Below are 26,241 nucleotides of genomic sequence, written 5' to 3' on the forward strand. Positions count from 1 at the left end.
CTAACCCCCTTGCTTGTCTTTGTGTTACTGGAGCATTTGAAACTTGAAACGTCTGCTTTCATTGTTGTAATGGACTGTGTCTACAGAAGGAGATAAAAACGAGGAAATGTAGTAACTCAATCCGTCATTTCCCTATCCCTGCACCAGGCTTCTTCTCCGCCCACCTGAATGTCCCAATCCCTGCAAGAACACCCAATTCCCGCAGTCATCAATGTGACATCCTGTACCATATCATTAATGTATGGAACTTCGATTAATGGAGGTATGAGGTAATACAGGTATCCTGAAGGCTTAGACTCATCTATAATCCAGTCTTCCCCACAAACATGAATATTTCATGCAGAGTCTCTTTCACTGCTTACACCAAAGGAATGTAAAGCCATGTAGGGTGCAGTACTGTCAAGTTCAGGACTGTGGGTCATTGCGGTGCGGTAGAGCTGAAAACTTTCTGATCAGTGATGCTGTCTGTATTATTCATAATGGTCATTCACTGTCTCCTGTCACACACACTTAGTACAGAATCAGAAAAGGATGGAACTGGTTTTTTTAATTTTACACCCCACTACACTGGTCACACAAGCAATTTACATGTAATTTAAAATGTGCAATCATGCATCAGATGCTATTAAATCAAGTATGTTGCTGCAGCTTTGCAAATACAAATAAAATAAAAATACAAATAATACAAATAAGCTTTGCAAATACAAAAAAAAAAAAAAAAAAAAAAAATTCATTCAACAAGCAATTGTTACATAACATGCTGACATTGTGGGTTCATCGAGATGCAACAGGATAGCATTTGCAGGTCCAAGGAAATGATAGTGGTGAAAATGGCCAAGACCCATTGGGAACATATTTTATTTTTATTTTTAAGCTATAAATGCAGAAAAAAACCCCACTATTTGTGTATTTTTTTTCCATAGCATTTGGAGGCTATTATGTGGATAAAAGATGAAAATTCTCAAAATTTTGAACTGGAACTCCCAATAAAAAACCCACCCTGGACTCAGTCCAAACTCCATTTTTTCATACATACAAAATGCCATAATCAAGGGTGCATATGTTTAGTATCCTGAAAAAATAATAATTATGTCCATTAACCTGTATTCATAATGACAGGTAAAATATTTTCTTGTCATGTCATTTTTTAAGGCAACTTTTTGACACGAATGCCAAAAATGTTCAGACCATTAAGGCAACATTAAATGGTCATTATCACACAACATTAAACACATAATAGACCGTTATCTTGCTCATCAGTGTGATTTCCTCACTGATGATGAGAGAATTACAAAGCTTGGCAAAGCTATTTACTGTACCAGTCATGTGCAACTAACAAAACAATGAAAATTGGAAAAAATAAGACACAATAGAAACATATGTGTGATTATTGAACATAACAAGAATGTCTTTGGATGTAACAACCATTTTACAGCAAGATTTTTAGAGGTTCAGAATGGTTAAACGAGTTGGCCCAAAAGAAAGAAAGAGCAAAGAAAATCTCTCATATCTCAGTAATTTCTCCTAGACAGCAATAAGAAGACATGGAAAGCAAATGAAGACTACATCTTCTCAGATGTTTCTTCTGAGAAAAAGATCAACCTCACACTAGAGTGTCATAAGATATCTCAAACTAAAGTAAAACGTCCAGGATACCAAAGTCAAATCTCAAAATTGAGAATTGAGACAAAATCTCACAACCTCTGATCAATTAAACTTTTGTCATGAGGAGTGTATTAGTGTGAGATGGGACAGTTTGATTGGACAAAAATCGTGTACACTACTGTTCAAAAGTTTGGGGGTCGGTATTGTGAAATAATATTACATTTTAAAATAACTGGTTTTTATTTTAAAGTCCCCCTGTGGTGTTTTTAATATGCTTTAAGATAATCCATGTGCAAATTCATAAGTCAACACCATTGCTGAGTATTTTCTCTTTAAAACAACAGTGAACCAAAGACAGTCTCAAAATCGCGGTTTGAAATCGCTGGTGTTTCTGACGTCACAAACTACCTTGAAACTGTCAACAAGTGGATCTCTGAACTGGTGTGAGTGAGTGGAGGCAGGGCTAATTTGCATATAAATAGAACCACATATACTAAATAAGGCAAGGGTGTAGAGTTACATTCAAGTTATTTTAAGGCATGAAGAAAATTCTTTTCAAGGTAAAAACGCTTAAATATGTCATTTTGGTTATCAAAGATGAGTTTTAAGGCATACAATTATTGACTACAGGGGGACTTTAATACATATTAAAATGCAATTTATTCGTGCAATGACAAAGCTGAATTTTCAAGAGACATTTCCCTCAGAATTTTTTTACGCTGATTTGCTTCTCAAGAAACATTTCTTATTATCATCTTATTTATTATCAGCTGCTTACTATTTTTGTGGAAAAATTTATTTCCACAATACTTTTTTTTTCAAGATTCTTTGATTAACATAAACTTCAAAAGAAAGTAACTTTACTTTCTTTACTTTACCTGATCAATTTTAATGTATAGGCATCCTTAATAAAAAAAAAAAAACTTTTGAATGGTAGTGTACATTATCCAAGAGGCCACAAAAGTACAATCTAAACACTAATAATATTGCACAGAATTGCAATAATACAATCTATCTGTATTTTCCTGTGAATGAATGTGTCAATGGCTTTGACCTTAGCTGGGGTCAGATATGTTGACGCGGTGATTAACAGCACAACAGAACAAAGATTTACCGCAAACAAAGTCTCACCACAATGAGAACTAAAGCCAAAAAACCTCCCCATGTAGGGAGGAAACAGCTGAGAGGCAGTGGCTTTGTGACCATCTGTAATAACCAATGGCTAAACTTTGACTAATGCCAAAGGAGCCACCAGGCTTAATCAGTCTATCGCACTGTCAAAATCCCTACAGTGAAATATGGGCCGGGAGGTAGAAAGAGAGCCAAAACTGAGATGGAATTGGAAAGTGCTTTTTTAAGGCCACATCTGTAGTCCTCCCTGAGTAGCCTGGCGCTATAGTGGGATTTAAAGTTATAGTGACCTTTTCCTTGCAGTGATAAATACATAACTCAGTGCTGATGTGAACGGTAACTTAATAGAGTGGAACTCTTTTATGATGAAGACTCCTCATAGCTGATCAACTGCAGCAGCAGAATTGAGGTGAGTGCATTTTTTTTTCACCAGTCCCATCAACTCCCATATAAAAACAGTCCAAATGTCAATTATTTGCGGGCAGACTGCTCTTCATCTTGGCGTGATGTGCAGGATAAACATGGACGATACAGTATATGACTGGTTGTGGTCATGTGGAGAATTAATCATTGCCATCTTTACAGGACATAGCAGACTATCAACCCAAGATGGCTCAAAAATTGTCCATCATTGGCTTTTTGTGTGGTTAGGATGAACTGCAACTGGTTTTCCTCTGGACCATTACGCATTACCATTCTACTTTCTGAGTCAAAAACTTTGGGTAAAAACAATACTGCATTTGCAAAATGCTGGCAGCAATAGTAAAATGATCCTTTAGAAAATGACTTTGCTGAAAAGGGGCTATCGATCTGTGATAATTAAACAGAACAAATCCATCTGTTTTTCTTGTTTGCAATGCAATCATACGTGATAAATCAGTTGTCCATTATATATTTATGGTATACCCTCATGCTGTTCCACTGATACAGTTAGGTAATTAAAGTTTAGTAATAAAATCATTCATCAGCAACTGGTTTTGACTCAAAGGGTCAGGTTTAAATGTCTAACATTAATCTGTTGCTTAAAAAATGGATTTTTGTGTGCAACTATGCAAGTAACAATCATTTAAGTGCTCTAAAATGAAAAAGGACTACAAATGGTTGACAAATGAGCTAGCAGTTTCTAGCAGATGCATTTGGCACATGCATTTCCAAGCAATTTCATTGCACTAAGAGCATATTGGCTCTCACAAAAGCTAGCAAAAAGACAAATACTATAAAAATAACAAAGTGAAAGGTTGAAAGATTCATTTGTCAGGTTGTAGACTTGATTAGTTAAATGTTTGTTTTTTAACAGAAGTTCATTTAAGGCCTGTTCACTCTTCTTTGAACAGACTTGTTGTTTGGTAAGACGTGAAATAACTTGAAAAGAGAGAGAAAGAAACCTGAACTATATATATGAAAAATATAATAAATATAAATATAAATATGTAGTGGGGTTTAAAAGACTGAGGCCAAAATGAAAATCTGGGATCCAAAATCAAATTTAAAGCTAATATATAGGATTTTGAATACAATTAAAAATACATGATGACAAAACTAATACAAAACAATTAAAAATGTTGCTCTATTTCTAGGCCACCAATTTATGACAAAATGTCAGACTTATTTCCCCTAATAAATCATTAACATTTTTAAACTGAACTTTTTACTTTAATTGTCATGCTATAATAAAGCATTTTTAATAAGTAATTAAAATGATAGATAAATATATGATTTAATATCATTATTAATTTAGTAAGTTATATTAAAGAAAAGAAAAGAAAAATAGAAACATCTTCCTTTTAGTCTCAGACTTTTGAACCCCACTGTGTATTTGTACAAAAGAAATACTGAAAAAAGTAAGAGCGTGTAGTTTTGTAGGTATGCAGCATGTAGTATGCCCTTGTTTAGGAGTGTTGATGACCATCGTTATTGTAGTGAGTTCAGCCCAGTTTGATTCTCGTGTCCTGGCCGTAGTAGCCCACCTGGAGCAGAATGGCAATGTCAATTAAGATCTGTACCGCACCACATACCAAGAACTGAGTGGGGCTTTCATTGATCACAAAATACGTGGTCTTAAAGATGTCACCAGCGGTCCACAGGAGCACCATCTTTATGCTGAAAAAGAGAGAGAGAGAGAGAGACAAAGAAAGAGAACATTTTACTGAAGCATTCAGAAATATAAAAAGTCTCAGCAGCTGGAAAGATTCCCACTCAGCTATAAAGTTCTGATAAATTAACCTCATTCGAAACCTTTTAAAGGCGTCACCAATACATCAAACTAATGCATCGTACAATATCCTGTCCTCCCACTTGATAAAGTCGTACATCTGTATATCTCACACATTTGCAAGTCTCTGAAGTCTTGTGCAATTGAGTCCAATGGGACCACACTAAAGAATCTGAGGAAGCAATTATTTCATATAAAATATGAAATTGTCCAATGGTATAACTTCTGGTACATAACAGCTCATAAAATCTAAAAATAGATCCATTTGTGCAATTTATGCTGAAGAATTTACATTCTACAAATGTCAATTTGACTGTGCGAGGTTAAGCGACAGGAGGGGACAGTGCATCCTGGGACATAACCTGCTCTTTATTAGTCAGAGAAGGGCCGAACCACCTGCAGGAAGCTTGGGGGATTATTATGTATAATTTTGTAATATTTTGTAAATGTCAATCCTCCTTTCTTTTTGAAAAGCAGAGAAAAGTTCATCTTTGAAAACTTCCAGGAATCAGCTAAAGTGTTCTCGGGCAAAGAGGGATGCTGCGTTCTCAGCGGTATTTATGCTGAATGAGTTCATTCTTTTCATTCAAGCTTAAAGAGAGAAAAGTGGTCTAAAGATGAGCATAGACTATACATCAACTGTCACAGATGGAGAGGGATGAGAATTTGAACTTCTTGTGCTCCTGTCGGTCATCCCCACAATAGAAATGTGTCTTTTACACAATGTGAGGCAGCAGAAGCAGACAACTAATGAAATGGAACATTCTTCCAACTTGTCTACTTGATACAAACCCACTCATCTAGACATGATATTAACTATGACTATGTTCTTCCTTATTTTTTTTGAGCATTGTTTTGGTATCACAGGAAGATTGTGAATGAGGATGAAGGAACATCTGCTAATCAGTTAAGTAGTGTGAAATCCAATGCTAAAACGACCTTTTATAGACACTTCCTTAAATTTTATTTCATAGTTTATTTCAACTCATAGTTGGTGCGAACTAAAAAGTACTATGTGATGTGGTTGTGAAAATGATGATGAACTGGAAAAGGCTATGTATCCTGAAAGTTATACTAATACTTTACATTAAAACAGGGTTCCCACACCTTGGTTAACTTTAAATTCAAGGACCTTTCAAGGACTTTCCAGGTCTAATACTCTTTTCTCCTCCTTCATTTGTCTTCTACATTAGTTTACTCCAGAGACCATTCTCAAACATCATTAATGGGGATGAAACATTAATGAGGTAATTAAGTAAGGTTGGGTCGTCTGTACAAGAGCACTGATGACAGTGGTGCCACACAATAAAAACTTATAGAAAAACAATAGAAACTCATTGTTCCCAACATTCATTCTAAGACAAACATGCTCTTTCTCGTTCACAAAAACAAACCGCTATCTCCCCCCCCCCCCCGCTCTCCTTCCCCTCCGAGCACTTTGCGGATTGACAGCAGATGAAAGAAATGCTCTGCAAACAGCGAGCAGCGCTTCAGGGCCTGTGAGAGAGGTAGAAGTGATTATTGCATTGATTAGGAGAACTGAGGCCACGGTTACAGCACTCCCGTCCACACTGAACAGCCCTGCACTCAACCCTGACAAGCCTTCAATTGATCCTCTTCAACCTGACACTCTCATCCCTACGCAGAAAGGAAGGAATGAAAGAAAGATCCAAATAGTAGACAATGTTAAATTCATAGATTGACAGATAGAATTAAAGAAGATCAGACAGACAGGGAAAGGGAAAGAATGTTAGATAAAACAACAGAAAGAATAGGATGATAGAATAAAATGAGATAGAATGATATCATTTTTTTTAGCTAGAACAACAGATGGACAGAATGATATGTAGAACAATGGAAAGAAAGACAGAATGATATAGAAACAGAATGATACAACTATAGAAATGATACATGGAATGACAGACATGCTGAATGACAATTATAGAACAATATTTAGAACAAAAGATAGAACTATATGACAGAACTACAGTATATATAGAATGATAGACAGATCGAGTGATAGAACAATACAATAGGGTTAGGGTTAGGATACAATACAGTACAATTTGGGTTGTTGGTTAAGGGTTGGTTGCATGTAATTATGCATAATTCATAGTTATTACTATAGTAACTACATGTAACATGTAACAAGGACACTGTAAAATAGACAGAAAAATTCAATATAGATATAACAATAGAAAGACAGAACAATAGCTAGAACACCAGAATGATGGAAAGATACATAGAACAATAGAAAGACAGAACAGCAGCAATAGAGACAAAATGATAGAATGATACATAGAATGAACGACATAGATATAGACAGACAGATAGATGAATAGATAGAATGGCAGACAGAATGTTAGACAGACGATAGACAGATAGATCCTTCCTCTTCCCTCTGCAGTCTCTCCGGTTTCTCTCTACTGAGTTTACATCGATGGAGGGATAAACCGTGACCAGCGAGAAGCCTCTGAAAGAGAGAAGGGCACCAAAGCTCCCACGTAAAAACCCTCACTCAGTACAAATGTTCACAAATGGAGTGAAGAGAGCTGATTAAACTAGTCCTGCTCTTCACCTATGGAAAGAAAAAGACAAGGCGAAAAACAAAACCTTGAGAATCCGTCAGAGAAAGCGAAAGTGGGCTCGTCAAAACTTTGGCCAGTGAATTCAAAAGGCTGGTGAGAGAGAGAAAAAAAGAAGAAAGAAAATGAAATATGTATGTAGATCGATCCATCCGGCTCAAACACAGGAGAGTAGGCACATTTTCTAAAAGAGACCAGTCTCCACCACACAAAAGGAAAAAAGACAGAAAAACCTCCAAGAGAAAGATAAAGTGATGGGAGACATTAAAACCCTAGAATTGAATTATGTTTCTCTACCATATGGCTAACAAACAAGCTCACACAGATCACTCTCTTACAAACAAAATGGAAATGGAGTGTTCCAGCAGCCTTTAAATCAATTCAGTTGGACATTATAATGTCCCCTGTGATATATTTCTATTTCTGTATACACAAACCCATTAAGAGCAATGCTAATGTCATACAAAGATACATGTCAACTGGAAAAACTGACGGTTTGCTCTTTTTTCCTTGTTTGCCTTTCCCTCCAGAATGCCTGCACTCTGCTCTCTTTAATTTTGCTTTTTCGTCTCCTCCCTTACTCCGCTGTGCTTTGCCCAGGAGGGAATGTGAATAATTCTGTTGCGGTACTGGTCCTGGCAAGCCGTGGCTGCTAGCGGCTCATCTAATTCAATCACACGGCTCAGTCTGATCAATGGGGACTGTGCTGGAAGCCGGCGTACCTCCGCTCATCTTGGGTCGGGTGGGGATTCACTCCACTGGCTTTTTCTTCTCTAATTAACCCAGACATGACAGCCAACAACTGTGAGGGCAACAACTCTACTGACAGAGGTCTGTATGTTTGCGTGCCTCTAAGCGATGGCAACTCAAAGATCGAAGTGTGTCAAAACATACCTTGTTAATATGTGCTGAGGTGAAACATCACTTTCAGGTTTCAGAAAGTCAATCACGATTTATTTAAGATTCATTAAGATACATTTTGACATCATTAAAGGGCATATTTAAAGGGATAGCTTGGGGTCAATACGATGTTTTTGTTTGTTTATTTTGCAAGGATGCGTTAAATTGATCAAAAGTGACAATAAAGACATTCATAAATTTGGTAAATTTCTTTTCAAATAATTGCTGCTCTTTTCAGCTTCCTATTCATCAAAGAATCCTGATTTTTTCAACAGTTTCCAAAAAAATATTGAGCAGCAAAATAATAAGAAGAAATGTTTCTCGAGCAGCAAATCAACATCAGAATGATTTCTGAAGGATCATGTGACACTGAAGATTGAATTAATGATACTGAAAATCCAGCTTTGCCATCACAGAAATAAATGACATTTTAAAATTTATAAAATAGCTATTTAAATTGTAATAGGCCTACTATTTCACAATTATGGGGTTTACTGTATTTTTAATCAAATAAATGCAGCCTTGGTGAACATAAGAGACGTCTTTGAAAAACATGAAAAAATCTTACTGACTAAAAAAAGTGTGTATAGTTCACACTTTTGAACTATAGCGTACACTGCAAAAAAATAATAATAATAATTTAATTAATTCAGTTTTGCAGTGAAATGATCAAAATAAATTCTAAAACAATCCTAAATATACTTGCAAAGCGAAACTGTGTAAGATAATAATATTTTTTTTGGAGATTATACATTAAATGCTTAAAACAATTGAAAATATGGGTAAAGAAAAATACGCCAATATGGGTAATTAAATTAAATTCAAATATGTACAAGAAAAAAAGCATTATTATACAGTGTTATACGCATTACCAGAACAACCAGTATACAATGATTTTATAACATCTCCATCTTGACTAATTTTATCGGATTGCCAAAAACACTTTTTGCACCAAAAAGGATTAAAAGTCCAATAAATTAATTATTCAATAAATTATTAGAAAAATAATGCACACTCTGCTTCGTGGCTGCATTACCACCTCAGGTATGCAATATTTTTCTGACAATTCAATGGCCCGTCGTCACTTATTCCTTACATAATGCAAACTGTTTCACATATTTTTTAACAACAGTAAGTATACAATATATATACAAATGTATACTTTGTAGCAGTACTCTCCATTCAAACAACAGTATAGGTCATGTTCTTGTTGGCAAATAAGAAAAAGAAACAGGTTCCCTCAGTATTGTTGACTTGTTTAAGGTTAATAAAGCATTTCTTCCACACTGCTTGTGTCCATTTTCATGGATGTTGCTTCACTACCTTTGATAAATGAATTTTTGCCACCTGGGTGTTTTGCTGAGCACCATTTGAAGCATATAGATCACATGCACAAACAGACCACAGAAAGACAAATAGCTCCCACCAGTTGTCATAACAGTAGCCACAACAAAACAGAATCTATGCTAGCGAGGACACTTTCCGTTCCCCAGATACCCAGTACAACTAAGTTAAATCCACTGCTTCCTTATTTTTATAAACACGGGAAACGTTTCCTATAAGCGTGAAACTCCCAGGGGTAATCAGGGCCGATCAGGACTCTGTGTGAGCAGCGAGGCCCATGGCGAAGCTCGGTCTCATGGGAGAATCTGGCTGCGTGTCCCTGCTTGTTAGGGAGACAGATTACAGTGCACTTGGCTTCATCAACACAGCAGGGTCCTGATGCTAACTACGCTCTCGACTTAGCATGGAGCCCAAACCCCAGAAACTGGTTTCAGCCGACATTAGAGCTGAGTGGCTCAAACTTTTTTGGTTAACTTTTTAAAAAATGTTTTAGAGCTTGTGTGGAGGCGTCTGAACTGGGACAGCAGGTGAAAGACAGTGGCAGCAGTGTGATTCTTGTTTGTGATCTGAGTATAGTTAGGACTTATAAAATGAAACTCCAAACAATAAAGATAACTATGTTAGCGTCCATATGAAAGATGATAATGTCATCTACTACTTTAAATGCTCAGGCTCTTTAAAGTCGGCATGGAATGAAAGTTTTGATTGTCTTTTCATCCCTATTATGATATGCGATTGAAACGGCTTCTCAAACAAGAAAAAATGTAGGGCGGGACTTTATTGACTGGATTGTGGATCATTGTTGTTTGCTATTGCTGTGATCTCGTGTGAGTGATAGCTTGCCCCATAAACACGCCATCAGAGAAAAGATGAGAAGAGATGTATAGTTGCAAGAGGGAGAGAATACAATTTTGATTAAAGATTACGAGGGCACATGCATTTAAAGAATGATGTGCACGGATAAATAATTTATAATAAACACTGCAAAATTCCATAAAAAAAAAACAATAAAAAATAGAACTGTGTTTGATTTCATTGTAAAGTTGTATGGATTCCGATTGGCTATCAATGTTTTTATCGTACATCAGCATGAAACAATTGTTCTGAAAACGATTCCAATGATATCATTCCTCTATATTTGTTATAGTTGTGCACTTCCCCTTTCTCTTAAAATTAGAATGATTATTAAAACTTTATAGTTATCGTTCACATCCCTTTACAACCAGTATCTGAGGTCTTTACTTGCATCAGACGAGATGTTTTAAAACAAGGATAATGAGTGTTAGTCTGTAAGAGAAAAGAGGATCCACAAGGTGAGAGTCAATGTCCGCTGGGTCATTATCTCAATAATTAAAACCATTATCAACCAGTCCACCGCAAAGCTAAAGATATATTCATAATACAATTCACACTGAATATGGATGTCAAACACACAGAATATGGTTGTCAAACACACATGATAGTGTGAAGGATTACGTCAGATAAAATAGGATGAGCTCTTTTTGCTCACATAAACAGTTCCCTCAGGGTCCAAAATCTAAAATGAAAGAGATTAGTAATCAATTTCAGTAAAAATACAAATGTGAACTCAAAAAAAGCCACTGTCAAGATTTCTGAGGGCCTTTTAGAAATTGTAAAATGGGGCAAAGACTCATGGGAGAGAGGAGTCAGTGTGCCGCTGTCACAATTTGGCAAGAGATAGGATCCAGATGCAAATGAGCAGACAAGGGTTTTATTAACAAGACTGAAGAGAGCAGGGAGAGTGAAGCGTGAACCACAGTTCGAGCGGGATGGATGACCACTGAGACCGTCAGTAAGATGGTGATGACTTGAGTGCAAAAGAGGCAGCTCCAAAGCAAAGACCAGACAGAAACACAACGAACTCATAGCTCGATGTAGATCTCAGATGTTGCACCAGTCTTGCCGCCAAGTAGAGGCTCACAGACCCAGAGGCTTGAAACAGGAGCTAGATAGCTGCACCAGTCAGTGGCCAGGGGACTCAGGATACAGGGCAGGAACACACAAGACAACTCAAAACAAGAGAGACAAGATATAGTAACAGTTAAAGCTACACTGTGTGATATTTTCCCCCATCTAGCGGAGAAATTGTATATGACTACCCAGTGAATATTAGTTTCTGTTCCTTTCAATTCCGAGGGCGTTTTAACTCCTACGGTGGCCGTATTATTCCAAGATTAACATGGCTTCCAGTTCGACTTCGCAAAAATTGCGCCTCTTAAACTATTCATCACCTGTGATCCGTTGCAGCACAGATTTATGTTACAAGGTAAACAATACTTTTTCACCATTGACGCGAGGAAAAGTAACGCCAGTTATACTACAGGTCATTCTGGCGTCATGCACAACCATGCTATGGTTAGACAAGCAATATAAAACTTTGAATTTACACAAATAGGCTGAATTACCTGTCGAGAAGAAAGCAGGCAACTTTGGCGTCCGTTTTAAAATCTTTGCTCCTCATGAGCTCTTTCCATCTGGGAAAAGTTACTCCAATATTGACTTTGGTCTTACTGATTTGCCTTTCACGTTGACGTTTTAATTCTCTTTCGCTTCCTTGGCGACTCTGCTACATGTCCTCGAAAATAGGCGTGATCCCCCATCTTCAGCAATCTTTCAAATCTGCCGGCAGTCGCGAGTAATTTCCCCCTCGCATTCGTCACGGTGTCACTGAGTGTAAAACGCGAAAGCCAAATTTCCAGGTATGTCCCTCTTTGGCAAATGTATTTTCAAGATGGAGGCGCAACATGGCCGCCGCCATTCGAGCGACTCGCTCGTATGTATTATAAATGGCAGATTTTACGCTTACGAGAATACTTTATTAGTTGGTGGAAGTAATTACACATGAATGAGCACATGAGTGTTTTTTGCTAAGAATCAACTTAAAAAGTTACACAGTGTAGCTTTAAGAGAACCAAAATAAACCTGATAAGATAATGACTAGAGAAACTAAAGTAGAGAAATAAATAACAAAAGCAAAACTGGAATTGCAAGAGAAAAGCAAGTCTTTCACTAGACAGGGAAATAAGAACTGAAGAAAATAACTAAAATTAAAATTCTAAAACAAAAGAGAACTCAAACTAGATTATAAAGAACGAGAGCAAAAGCTAAGCAAAACAGAGACGGAGAAAAACAAAACAGCAACAAGGATACTCTGATACCGGGAAAGGTGTTAACCAAAAAAAACAACAACTAGATTAAGCGCTAACGTAATTTCCAGAACACAAACTAGAAAACACCAAGTACATACACAAAACAAACCAGCAAACACATGAGGGAAAGAGGCACAATATAAAGGGACCAGAGCACATGAGGATCAGGTGAGCACAATTAGTGAAACGAGGGCAAAACAAGGGGGCGTAGTAACAGGAAACAAGGAGGCGGGACATGAGGAGCACATGGCAAACACAGACCAAGACAGAGCCATGTGCTCAAACACAACACAGACAAGACTGCCAGGGCAGAACCCTGACAGCCGCTGGGTACCTGGTCCATTAATGTCAGTCACAGGCTGACACACACGCTGCTACTTACATCTGTGTTTCCACCAGAAATGAACACATGAATTTAAACAACAGCAGAAGTGGACACAGGATTCAAACAAGAAGAAAAAAGGTCAACAAGAGAGATGGGCGCTTTCAAAAAATAGCAAGGGGAGATGGGCTATTTAAATCCTTCAGGTTCAATAAATGTCTGGCTCAAGGGCACAGCGTTGGGCCCATATTAAGGACTGTAGGGGGGTATGGGTGGTTGGTCTTGTTAAAGACAGTACTTCACGTGTCATTGGTGAAGGTAGGCTACTGATGTGGAGACTGTCACAATACTGTACCTCATAAAACTCTCTCTACAAGGGCAAGGCAACACAAACACAAGCTCTGTTCCACAACCTAGAGTTGTATGCTGCCCACAGACAGCATTTTACAACCTAGGCTCATTGAAAACAAACTCCCAAAACTTATACATACAATTCACACACTTTTAAGCTAAAATGAACACTAGTGGCAGTTAAACACCAACTATTTTCATTCCTTTTCACATGTATTTCAGGGACAAAAAGGACAAATTTTTGAGTGGTACTTGTATTATCCTATGTCATGACCTTAAAACACTTTTACCATATTGCATGATAGTAAACTAATATACAGTGCCCGGACAATTTTTTTTTTTTTTTTTTTTTTTTTTTTCTTTGCTGTTTGGATCTAAATAGGCAAATGTTTAAGAGTCGATGACTGGATCATTATTGCAGTGATTATTATGTGTCTAGCAGGTTATATGTTTGGCAACAGTTCGTCTAACCCTAATTGATGGAGTGTGTATCTTTTAATTTCGTAAACAACCATGTAAGAAGACACATCATGGCCATATTCCAGGACAACAATGCCAAGATTCATCAGGCTCAAATTATGAAAGAAGTGTTGGGAGGGAGCATGAAGAATAATTTTCACACATGAATTGGCACCACTGAGTCCAGACCTTAAATTCATTGAAAGTCTTTGGGATGTGCTAGAGTACACTTTACAGAGTGCTTGACACTTGCATTGTCAATACAAGAGCTTGACCACAAATTGATGCACCTCCTGATGGATATAAATGTTTCCTGTAAAGAGATCACAAATGCGAGAACCAATTATGTTAAATCTGACATGACACATATGTACAGGGTGGGCCATTTATATGGATACACCGTAATAACATGGGAATGGTTGGTGATATTAAAGTCCTGTTTGTGGCACATTAGTATAGACAAATCCGGCGAAACTACCGGAAGTAAGCGGGCGCCATTACTGAGCTGTTGCTGGGTAGCGTTGCGCCATTGCCTCCTATTGGTTTGGTTGCGTCCACTGGAATAAACAGCCCGCAATTTACGACTGTCACTAACGTTACATCTACAACTTTACTATTCTTCCTCTGCAGAGTTATTTGAACAGTATAAGTGTTGTTAATGGTCTGTGAAGATCGGACAGGTCCTTTAAGAACTATGTATTTATCATCTGGTAGAGTGTGCATTATTTGACCAACCCATACGGAGCTCAGATAATTTTTTGACCCTCTATCAGTGACCTGTAGTTGGCATTTTGTTGATCATCGGATGCCAGGCGAAGGAGAAAATACTCTTGAATACCTTTAAAACAACCGAAGGGGCGCGTTGGGGCAGTAACTTAGTAGCATTAACGTTACTGTATTTGCTTGACTGTGACTCTCACTCTGAGAACCAACAACGCTAGCAGTTAGCTGTACCTTACCCTTTCCTTTTGAAATGTGAAAATGAGATAAATAATGGTCACAAAATAAAAACATGAATTCGTTTATTTGATATCATTAATTTATTTATTGTTGCCAAATGGACAGATCTTTTAATAGTTTCCTCGTTAGCTTGCCTAGCTAGCATAGTTATTGCCAAGCTATTTTCATAAATAATCTGTAAGATCGTTTGTACCTTCATCTGTGACTGGAGGCCACTGTCTAACATCATCAACCTAACAAGTCATACTGCCTGCAGCTGTCATCGAGGGTGCGTTTGCGTTATCACGGAGGTTTGTTTACATACTAGTAACAGCTCAGTAATGGCGTCGCCACAAGATGGCAGCCTACACAGAACGCTCGTCGGATTCGTCTATATGTGAGGGGGCAAACTCCTCAAGATGGGTGGTGACCATGGTGGCCATTTAGAAGTCGGCCATCTTGGATACAACTTTTGTTTTTTCAATAGGAAGAGGGCCATGTGACACATCAAACTTATTGGTAATGTCACAAGAAAAACAATGGTGTGCTTGGTTTCAACGTATGAGTTATTTACAAGTTTCTGACCACTTATAAAATGTGTTCAATGTGCTGCCCATTGTGTTGGATTGTCAATGCAACCCTGTTCTCCCACTCTTCACACACTGATAGCAACACCGCAGGAGAAATGCCAGCACAGGCATCCAGTATCCGTAGTTTCAGGTGCTGCACATCTCGTATCTTCACACCATAGACAATTGCCTTCAGATGACCCCAAAGATAAAAGTCTAAGGGGGTCAGATCGGGAGACCTTGGGGGCCATTCAGTGTGTGAAGAGTGGGAGAACAGGGTTGCATTGACAATCCAACACAATGGGCAGCACATTGAACACTTTTTATAAGTGGTCAGAAACTTGTAAATAACTCATGAACGAATAAAGTTACGTTGAAACCAAGCACACCATTGTTTTCCTTGTGACATTACCAATAAGTTTGATGTGTCACATGGCCCTCTTCCTATTGAAAAAACAAAAGTTGTATCCAAGATGGCCGACTTCTAAATGGCCACCATGGTCACCACCCATCTTGAGGAGTTTGCCCCCTCACATATACTAATGTGCCACAAACAGGACTTTAATATCACCAACCATTCCCATGTTATTACGGTGTATCCATATAAATGGCCCACCCTGTACTTCAGGATGAATAAATGTTGACAGAATTTTTTTGTTTGGCAGGGTGAACTAGTATTGTTGTTAGTAGTAGCACATTTAATCATTTTAGATAAAATCCAAAAATGTTTGGGTGCAGCCTTCTCGGGTTTAAAGGTTCATTACATATTTATACACTGATATAAATACACAATATACTGTATACAAACACAAACACTTACATACTGTCTTGGTGACAGTTATCTTCCACGAATGTATGTTGATGGACAGCTTCAAAAATAAACTCTGAACCATGATTCCAAAGGCTTCACCAACAATAAATTCACACATGCATTTGTACAAAAAACACAGATGTCAGTGCAGTGATCGGTTGAGGGCCCTCAACGCCTGCAGACACTGAAATCACATCAAGGGCAAAGGCATTACACACTACACGCGACGGTGGTGACACATTCATTGTGTTCACAAAAAGATGGATTTCCGGAGAAACACCATTTACATTGGCCTCCATTTCCCCTCTCTCAGCCTAAACTGTGCTCACAATGTTTAATTTGGCTCATAAAGAGGAGCCTGGAGCGTGTGTCACATCAGGTTCTGTGGAACAGACCATGAGATGAAGGGCTTTTTCCCTTTATTTAAAAAAAAAGAAAAAAGAAAAGAAAGAGAGAGAAAAAAGTGCTGGCTTCAGCTAAGGTGGAGCTGATATTGTGAATATTATGCTGACTATAGCTGGAGGCTAAATATATTAGCTTTACTCTAAATTCTCTTGCTCTCATTTTGAGCTTTTTTCAAAAAGTACCAGTAAGGTCAACTTTGTTTCACCAAGGAGTCTTCGGATTTGAGCAGTGTGGGCTGTAACATCAATTAACAAGCTCATTAGCTGTCTAATGTTAATAATCTTCATTATGTGCCTTTAATGAGGGATGTCTCGAGTGAGGCATATCCTGCAAACAATTACTGTGTGTGAATTTAACCTTCTCTCCTTCCACCTGCCATGGCACAGATGACATTAACACACATTATGGCAACCAATGGGCAAAAACTGCCAAAAAAAAAAAAAAAAAGTTTGTGTAGCATAGACTGTAACATGTTTTGAATGCTACAATATTTTAAATGCTACATAACATGGAACCATAACATACATGGACAGTAGTGTTGTAGTGATTGTTTTACATGGGCAAAAGTTCTATGCACACAGAAAATTGGATTTCATTATATTCACCAATACTGGGTAAATAGTCAATTTCCAGTAGCTTGAAATAATTTCAGTACTGAATGAAATATAACTATATATTTATTAGGGATTCACCAATAAAAAAAAAATCAGACAGATAAGCCGATAAGTGGCAATATAAAAAAAAACTATATTATTTTGTCTAATTAAATCAAAAATAAAACAATGAAAACTAAAATCAATTGTTTAAAATAGTACAAGTGAATTTAAGCATCACAACATTACAATGTACAGTGTGAAAAATGTATCATGTATCATTTTGAGATTTATTTAGGATAGAGTTGTTAATAAATGATTGGTGTTTTTAAAAATTAAATTCACCATTGTCATCATCTACACCTACATGAACAATTAAGTATCAAATATCGACCAATACCTGCTGATAAATTATATGATAATGGTATATTGTGCATCCCTTATATTTCGTCAATATTACTTTAAATGCATTTTTCTTACAATTCATTCTGGGTTTGCATTTTCCACAGGGTGTGATCACATTTAGCAGGTTTGGTTTGATTACAAAAGAAGTGATAGAACAAAAGAACCAAGAGAACCAAACTACAAGTGTAAAGGTCTTCATGGGTCGACTTGGATCCGAAAACCCGAGGTCCGACCCAAGACCTGAGCAGGTTTGGGTCCAAAACTTTTACCTTGGATACGAGTCAGGACTGATATTAGTAGCCTCGGGTCTCTGGTAATTAAAAAAAAAAGCGAATGGACCCAAGAAGATCTGAATTATTTTAAAATATGCCAACTTTCCACCATTAGTTTCAGTTGTTTAACAATATATTATTATTTAAAAGAAATGCATATCAAATAATAGTATGACAATGTTATTTTACCCCTTCTCTGTCAATACACACTTCCATGTATAAATGACCATACCCTTCAGGATACTGGTCCATGCAGCAGTGGCGCTCACTTCCCATAAACCAAATACCCAAGCCATTCCCAAGAATGAGTTTGGGGATTTGCTTCTTAATATTAAACTACATATAAATTTCCTTGTCATTTGAGGTGAAACATAATGCTTATGATTATGTTTTATCTACTTGGAGGTGCTTGCCCAAGTGGAAAAACAATGTACTGTTGCTAGATCGTTTGCAGAAAACCATCTAAATGCAGTTAAGGCCAAACTTTCGGGTCCAATCGGGTTAGAAAAAAATTGCCGTCGGGTCGGAATCTGGTATAATTTTACCAGGTTTGCCTCAGGTCAGATTTTTCTTTTTAAAGGACCTATAGAACACACCCTTAATGCAACATTTTAAAAACAACAATTAAAGGGCCCAAATAAAGCATCTTAAAGGACGATCAATAATAGTTTGGCTTTTGTTTACCTCATGCCTCTGGTGGAGCGGTTGTTGTAGTTCTGCAGCAGCTGAGGCACGCCCAACATGGCTTCAAACATCACCGCCAAAGAGCCCAGGGTCTCCACAAATAGGACCCAGTCCAGAAAGAGGAATGTTATGAAAGCACACAGCAACATGAAGGCAAAGCAGAACACCAGATAGTCCTCAAAAGAACTCCAGCTCCAGAAATACCGAAGGTCCAAATCTGGAAGAGAGACAAAGAAAGATAAAAAGAATCATAAAAATGCATTAAAAATATTCTCCAAGTATTTCATTTACAGAAAAAAAGATTTCTCCAAGCATCTTCTCTATAACACTACCCAAGAAAAAAGGGAAAGTGAAACTTTGAAGCATTTTATCATTAGTATGCATATCACAATGCTCTACACCTCACACAAACTCTCTCACGCTATGAAAAGTTAAATGAGCTTTGAAACCTGTATGCCTCTCTCTGCAATTCTGCATTATATAAAGAAACCCATTTACGACAACTCAACATTTCATTTACAATTTTCCTGAGAGCCATGAAATAAATGACCAGGCTCTACAGGGGAACACAGCCAAATATTCAGCAGTGAAGATTAAGCACTCACATAAAATAAAGACACAAAACCATGAATGTAATTGAGTCCAAGGCAAAGAAAGCCATATATATTACATATATACTACTGTTATATACAGTATGCACATGGATGTATATACCTGTACAAAAGTTTAGGGGCAGTACATTTTTTTTATTTTATTGTTTTGGAAAGAAACGCTGAAGATTGAAGTGATGGCCACTGAAAATGTTGCATCGCCATTGCAATATAACATCTCCATGTACAGTATATAAAGTGAAAGTGATGTAGATGATATAATAGGACATCCGAACGCAAGTGGTCACATGAGACATATTTGAAATGTGTGATAATACCAGGTGAAAATGGTAATGTGTCTTGGCTGATCATCACCATCTTAATATCAAGTGGAAACTCTCGCACGCTCGATTTTGGGGATATGTTTTATAATTTGCAGGCGTCAATATGCTGGAGACTCCCAGAACTCCTAGTTTAATGTCGGGAAACATGGGTGTGTGTTTTGGGTGTAATGTGCAATAAACCAATCAGAGTCTCATCTCCCATTCCCTTTAAAAGCCAGTTGCGTTCGCGCCATAGCGGAAAGACTGAACGCTTCTCCAGAGAGGAAACGGATCTGCTCGTGTTAAAGCGCGCAAGCAGACCGGATTCCACCATATCTTATGTACACAATAATATTCTTTTACATTGTAATCCTTTTATTTTTAATATTTGACATGTTTGTGTGCTGCTGCCCTAAGCAGAGTGTACATGCGTTGTGCACCCGCCTATAGGCTCATATTACTAATGAGCCCTTTAAATAACAAGAAAAATATTGCGCCATTGACTTTAGACCAGGTTTTTGTTGGTCAAATGGCGCAGTCTATTTCAGTTGCCTTAAAATAGCAACGCACCAATAATGCGCCTGAACACACCTCGTTTTCAGATCAGCACGCCCATTGGCGCACAAATGGGTGCAAATGCATTTGCTATTTGAACGAACGAAGGATGGATGGATGGATGGATGGATGTCCTTTTAAGAGTGTAGTGATCTTCTCTAATTATTATCAAAATGGAAAAAAATGTTCTGTCCAGTCTCTAAAATACCAGTGAGGAGACAAAAAAAGACACAGGATAGTGAAGACAGGCTTCTTCGTCACATTGGTCATCTCTACATTAGTGATCACGCACCATGTAAGACACCCTGACATGATCAATGACTACCTGTCTCTCTCCCATACTGATAGCACAGGATCCTTAAATGAGCTGACATCAGCTCCAGAGAATTGATAGCTAAATAATAGCCCTATTTGTTACAGCTCTGACTGGAGTGTCATGTTGAGTGGTAGAGAGCCCACATACCACACGCTGTCATTTAGTAGGTTTTATGCTCTGATTACTTGTATGCATCTACCTGACAGGCACCGGTACTGTAGTGTGGCTGCCTAGCCATCCGCTGCTCGGAAATATTTGCATGATTGTGTTGTAAAGGACATCTCAATGTGTTTGCGTAATTAATGCATCATATTATCAGAAAACTCACAGCTTGAAATGAGAGTACAGATAAGATCAGGAATTAGAAAGCCTCGGAAATCACATAAAAGTTAAGTGCTAAGCTAGGAAGGAAAGTATAAGAAAAAGCAAACCCACAATCTTGCTCAAATGTACATAACTAACAGATCAATATAACAGACAAAAAAATAAATAAAATAAGACAAAAAACACACACACACCACAGAACAGGTCATCCAAACCATAATTTTGGACCAGAATGTCATAGATTCTTGCTTTTTTTTTCTCTCTCAACCTGCAAACAACCAGAATACCCTAGAAACCGCTTATAAATGCCATCATACTTCATCCTGGCTGATGTGCAAGCTATAACCTGTCATGCTCCAGAACGTCTTGTTATCCACTGGTGGCATTCAACGGAACGGTCACGCTTCAAAACAGAATATAAAGGTGCAAAAAACAAGAGCAGAGCCTTTTCTTCTCAGATGTCGACAGATCAAACATATCAATTACTATAGCATCTATCATTGTCGGAAGTTTGGCTTAACCTTTGTATTTGCAGTGGCTCTATTCTCTGAAAAAAAAAAAAAAAAAAAAAAAACTCACATCAGTGAAGCTTTCAGGCCACAACATCTGGAGATACAAGAGGTCTTACCGTCCCTACTGCTTTATGAGGAACTTCAATCTCAGCAACAACATTAAGGAACAAGGAACCTTTGGAGAAACCTTTGTTCCCAGGTCTACAGCCTGATCAAGCCTTTCTTATATTCTGTCCATGCCTGGATGTAGAGGTTTAACCAAGGGCCCTATGTCCAATTTTGCTGGCTCTACCCATAAGCTGCACACTGCACACTAAGGCTATTTTGAAGAAGCAGTCCAGTTTGCAGAATTCCATGAGTGTTTATTTATACACAGATTCATTTTACATGCATGCATGATCATGCATATTAATTTGCAGATGCACAGATCTCTGGATTTGCTATGAAAGCTTGATTATGTGCTACCACAAAACAGTGAATGCTAAAGCAATAAATATGTAAGACTGGAAAAACTGGAAGAACTGGAAGAGAGGGCAACTCTCTGAGAAAACAAAGGAAATTAACATTTAAACTCTCTCTTGTGAAGTTAGCATCACCATTTGAGACGCAATTTAATTTAATGTTACTTTAGATAAGTGTACGTGGGAAACCACGGCATGGCCAATCCAAAGCTATTATAAGAGAAGTAATGTTGGTCTACTTATATCTGTAGTAGTGGCCATACCTCTCTGCCTGTAGTAAACGTTACTTTAAATTCAAGTATATGCAAAACCACGGGGGCTATACCAAAGTATCTTTGATTGTGTAAGCGTGAATACGACCATCTTAGATATATAGCCAATTACCTCTGTTTAATGACCAAAACTGACGAGCTTGTGATCGTGAGACCCGCGTTAAACAGAAGGCGTGAGGACCTCAAAGCGACATAGCTTCCTAATACACTGTAAAAAAAAAAGTGTAATTTTACAGGTAATTGACTGTATTTTTTTACAGAATTTTACCGTTTTGTCATTATACAGCAAATATCTGTAAAATAAAAGGCATTTGCTGTAATTTAAAGGTCCATTGTTAAATTTACAGGTAATTGCTTGTATTTTGGTTTTACAGCAATTTTACGTTTTTTAAAAGGAACTTGTCTGTATTTTGACAGAGTTATGTGTAATTTTTTCTGTGAAATTAGAAAACAAAGAAAAGAAGGTATAACTGCGGAAATCAGCATCTATTCAATATGTTTTCCTTACAGATTATTAAGCATGTGGGGGCTAAAGTGAGTTTTTTAAGGTTAAAGCTATGGTCTACGATTTCAAAGATTGTTCATTATTAATAACCTCGTTTAGATGCTGGTTATGGTTCTACAGTACAATCCTAACAATATGAAGAGAAAAAAGAATGAAAAAAATCCATTCACTCTATTGGGTGTACACCCGCAGAGAAGTTAACCAATGTAAGCTGTCCGGCCGGACAGCTTACATTGGTCAACTGCTCTCATCCAATCCCCCGCTCTGCTTGAAACTCCCCCCCCCCACCCCGCCCCCCTCCTGCAACATGAAATTTCGCGTGCAAGCAGCTGACAGTCTATGGTAGCTAGCAGAGTAGAATCAGCTCAGTTATGGAGAAAAAAACAAACCGAAAGCAGCAAGCGGCCCCTGCTTGCCCCCACAGTCACGGCTGACTTTTTGTTGAGCAGGTAAGCATTTTTTTATACTTTTATGGTGTGAGGTGTTACATAAATAGCTTTTTATCAGTCTGACAACATGCTTATGCTGCCGGTCGGCATTGGAATGTTAGCCGTTTAGCATCGCCTATCACGGGTCAAAGTAATTATATTTCTTGAAGTGCTTGAATATATTTTAGTAGGCCTAGTGGGTTCTGTTCGAGCCGATCGGAATTTGAACAAGATGCGCTGTGTGCTGCTATAACAATTACAATACTTAGCAATACTAACTAATAATGCAATTAATGTGCCTTAGGTAGCACTTTTGAACAGGGTAAACGAGGCTCAGGAGGGGAAACGTATGTCAAACGTACCCTCCTAAGACGGCAGCTGTAATACAGTATTATTTATTTTATTTATTTATTATTGTTTGTGTTTCGGGTGGTGGGGGGTTTAGAACATTGCATGTGTTGCTAATTTTGCGTGAGCGTGAACTCAAACGTGTACCTCTGAGCTATTTTGACATTGCACATGGTAAATCTCTGTTCCGATGTTTACTACCGGTGATCACAGCTTGACAGACTGAGTGACGTTGTTCAGGTCGTTTCCCGGTGGGAGGGATCAGGTAGCACAGAGGGGAGGGGTGTGTATGTGGAGGGGTGGGATGAGTTTTTTAAAAATTCCCAACCATCTCAGGCTTTCTCGACCGATTTTCAACATCGTAGACTACAGCTTTAAATAAAAGTATTTGTACCATAGACTGTGATTTGTACTGGATAAAAAATAAGTAAAGAGTTGAAAAGAATAATCAAATGTGCTGCTAAACTGTTATATAAAAGACCATTAACCAATTGGCATTCTAACCAAAATTCGAGGCTGTGATAAAATTGAGTCAGATAAGTTAAATTGGAACTACATTACTGGGAAATGTAAACGTACAAAATTCCCCACGGGGAAAAAACAGTAACGCGCAGAGACCTTCACCCGTTCTATCGGATACTGCCATTGGGACCGATTTAGACAGGCTTACAAATATAAAAAATGATAAATAAATATATGCAGTCTTTGTGAAGATAAGATCATTCACATTATCTTTCATTCTAATATGCTAAATTGTAATAATATTTCACAATATTTCTGAAGGATTGTGACATTGAAGTCGGAGGTAAAGGCTGATTAAAAAACGACTTTTCCATCACTAATAACTTAATATATATTACATTTTTATAATAATAATAACATATAAATTACATTTTTAAAATGTATTAAATGTATTAGAAAAGTTTTTTTGAAAAACTTAAATAATATTTCACAAAATTACTGTTTTAAATAAATAAATGGAGTCCTGGTGAACATCTGATGCATAGGCAAATATGTATGCATGTATGTATATGTGTGTAGTATGTCTACTATATAGTATCGGTTCTGGCTAATCTGGTATCTGCTGGCGGTGTGAACAGGGCTGCGACCAGGCGATCACGCGACAAAAGTCTCGAAATTTTAATTAGTCACCGCCTCGAGTGCAGCCAAGATAGGACAGAGTTCCAAAGTGATTTCACTGTTTTAATATGCATTTTAGATTCACATTTGTTGCAATAATACTTCAGGCCTAATAAATCAACTTTTCAGACAGAATGAATACATTTGTGGAAAGTTTCATTTTTAGGCTTTTAAATGCCACTTGCATTAATTTCATACTAATGAAAAGAGCCTGATGAGATTTATAATGTGTTTGGAATTTTTCTATGTCCCTGCCAATGTGTGTATGCCATCTATGGTGGTTGCGCTAGGTTTCTGGGTTTTGAGAACACTAATTAAAGTAGGCATGCTTAAGAACAGATGCCCAGAACTGTTCAGAAATAGCATGTTTAGTACACACACACACACGTCGGTCTATCAATAACCTACATGAGTCTTGACTCCACCTCCATAAATATTCAGTACAGCTTTCTTAGTGTTTTTGACCGACATAATCACAACTACTCAGACCTGACGCACTTTATGAATATTTATACAACGTGGTGATACTACTTTGCATTGATGCTTAGTATGCATGTGTTCAACATACTTTCTGTCAAGTGTGACCATTCTATTTATATTAAGCAATTCTTTCTCTCTCTCTCTCACGCACACAATATATCCATGATAAGCAGTATGAGTCCTAATGAACCTTCTCATTCTGTCTTTTTGACTGACACAATCAAAACTACTCTGAGCTGAGCTGATCCACTCAATGAATATTCATGCAATACAGTGATACGCACGCACACTACTTTGCATAGGATTTCATGCATGTGTGCTCATAGCATGCACTTAATTCCTGCCAAGTGTGACCAGTCTATCTACATTAACATCCATGTGGAGCTCTCTGAATTTTAATTAGCAACCTTGTGGGTTAATTAGCGAAGCTGTTAATCAAGGAAAAGTGCTTTTTACATGCATGTGCCAAATTTGTTGTGAAACAGCTTGATGGGATTATGAGGAAACATCTGGAACAGGCAGAGGTCAAGCACAAAAGTCCCACTTCGAACACCCCGACCCAAATGTTTCCACAACCTACAGGTGACCTCAGTGAGCTCTGACAGCCCGGATGCACTGATGCAACTTTACAGCAATATATCATTGAGAAAACTATGATAGTGTAATGGGTCGCCTCAAGGTTTGCCCTTGGCTGGATAACAGTTCGTGTTGGAAATAGGTAATCGATTGAGATCCTACCTACTTCAAATAAGATGAAAAAAGATAATTAGGTAGGGGATCAGGAGGGGTAATTAAGCATTTGACCCCAAGGGGAATGACTAAAACAGCTTGTGCTGAGAAAATACTTAAGCATCTAGAGGTTGAACATCTGTGAAGACGCCAGAGAGATGTCACTAGGGGTTTGACTGCATGACAATACAAAGTCGAATGATTAATTTAACCTAAGTAATTCACAGCACTACAGTGTGACCTTTTGTGATCCATGAAGGTTTATGCTTTCCTCTCACAAAGCACCCTTGGGTTAAAGAGGGTGGCGACTCTTGCGGATTAACTTCACTCGTAACATCGCCCACAACCTTCCGGCATTGGAACTCTATCGCAACAACCAAAACTAGAACATACTGCAATCACAGCACAGCAAGATTACTCTGGGTAGCCAACAGTGATGCTTGAAATAGGAAAGCTGATAATTCGCTGATTGTGATGTCATGCAATGGCAGTACTGCAACT

General features: G+C 37.7%; 1 protein-coding gene across 4 annotated transcripts in view; it reads right to left on the reverse strand.

Moving 5' to 3' along the window:
* Positions 1-527: 527 nt before the first annotated feature.
* LOC308695145 (solute carrier family 66 member 2) overlaps positions 528-26,241 on the reverse strand; it is a 63,815-nt gene continuing 38,101 nt past the window's right edge. For all 4 annotated transcript variants that reach the window (XM_081373132.1, XM_081373133.1, XM_081373134.1 and 1 more), the window contains 2 exons: positions 18,758-18,974; positions 528-4,836 (listed from right to left, as the gene is read on the reverse strand). In XM_081373132.1, the coding sequence (XP_081229258.1) occupies positions 4,662-4,836; positions 18,758-18,974 (392 nt within the window). In that variant the 3' untranslated portion in view covers positions 528-4,661. The remainder of the gene's footprint in view (positions 4,837-18,757; positions 18,975-26,241) is intronic.

Source organism: Scardinius erythrophthalmus (assembly GCF_964197995.2).
Source record: "Scardinius erythrophthalmus genome assembly, chromosome: 8".
Lineage (NCBI taxonomy): Eukaryota > Metazoa > Chordata > Actinopteri > Cypriniformes > Leuciscidae > Scardinius > Scardinius erythrophthalmus.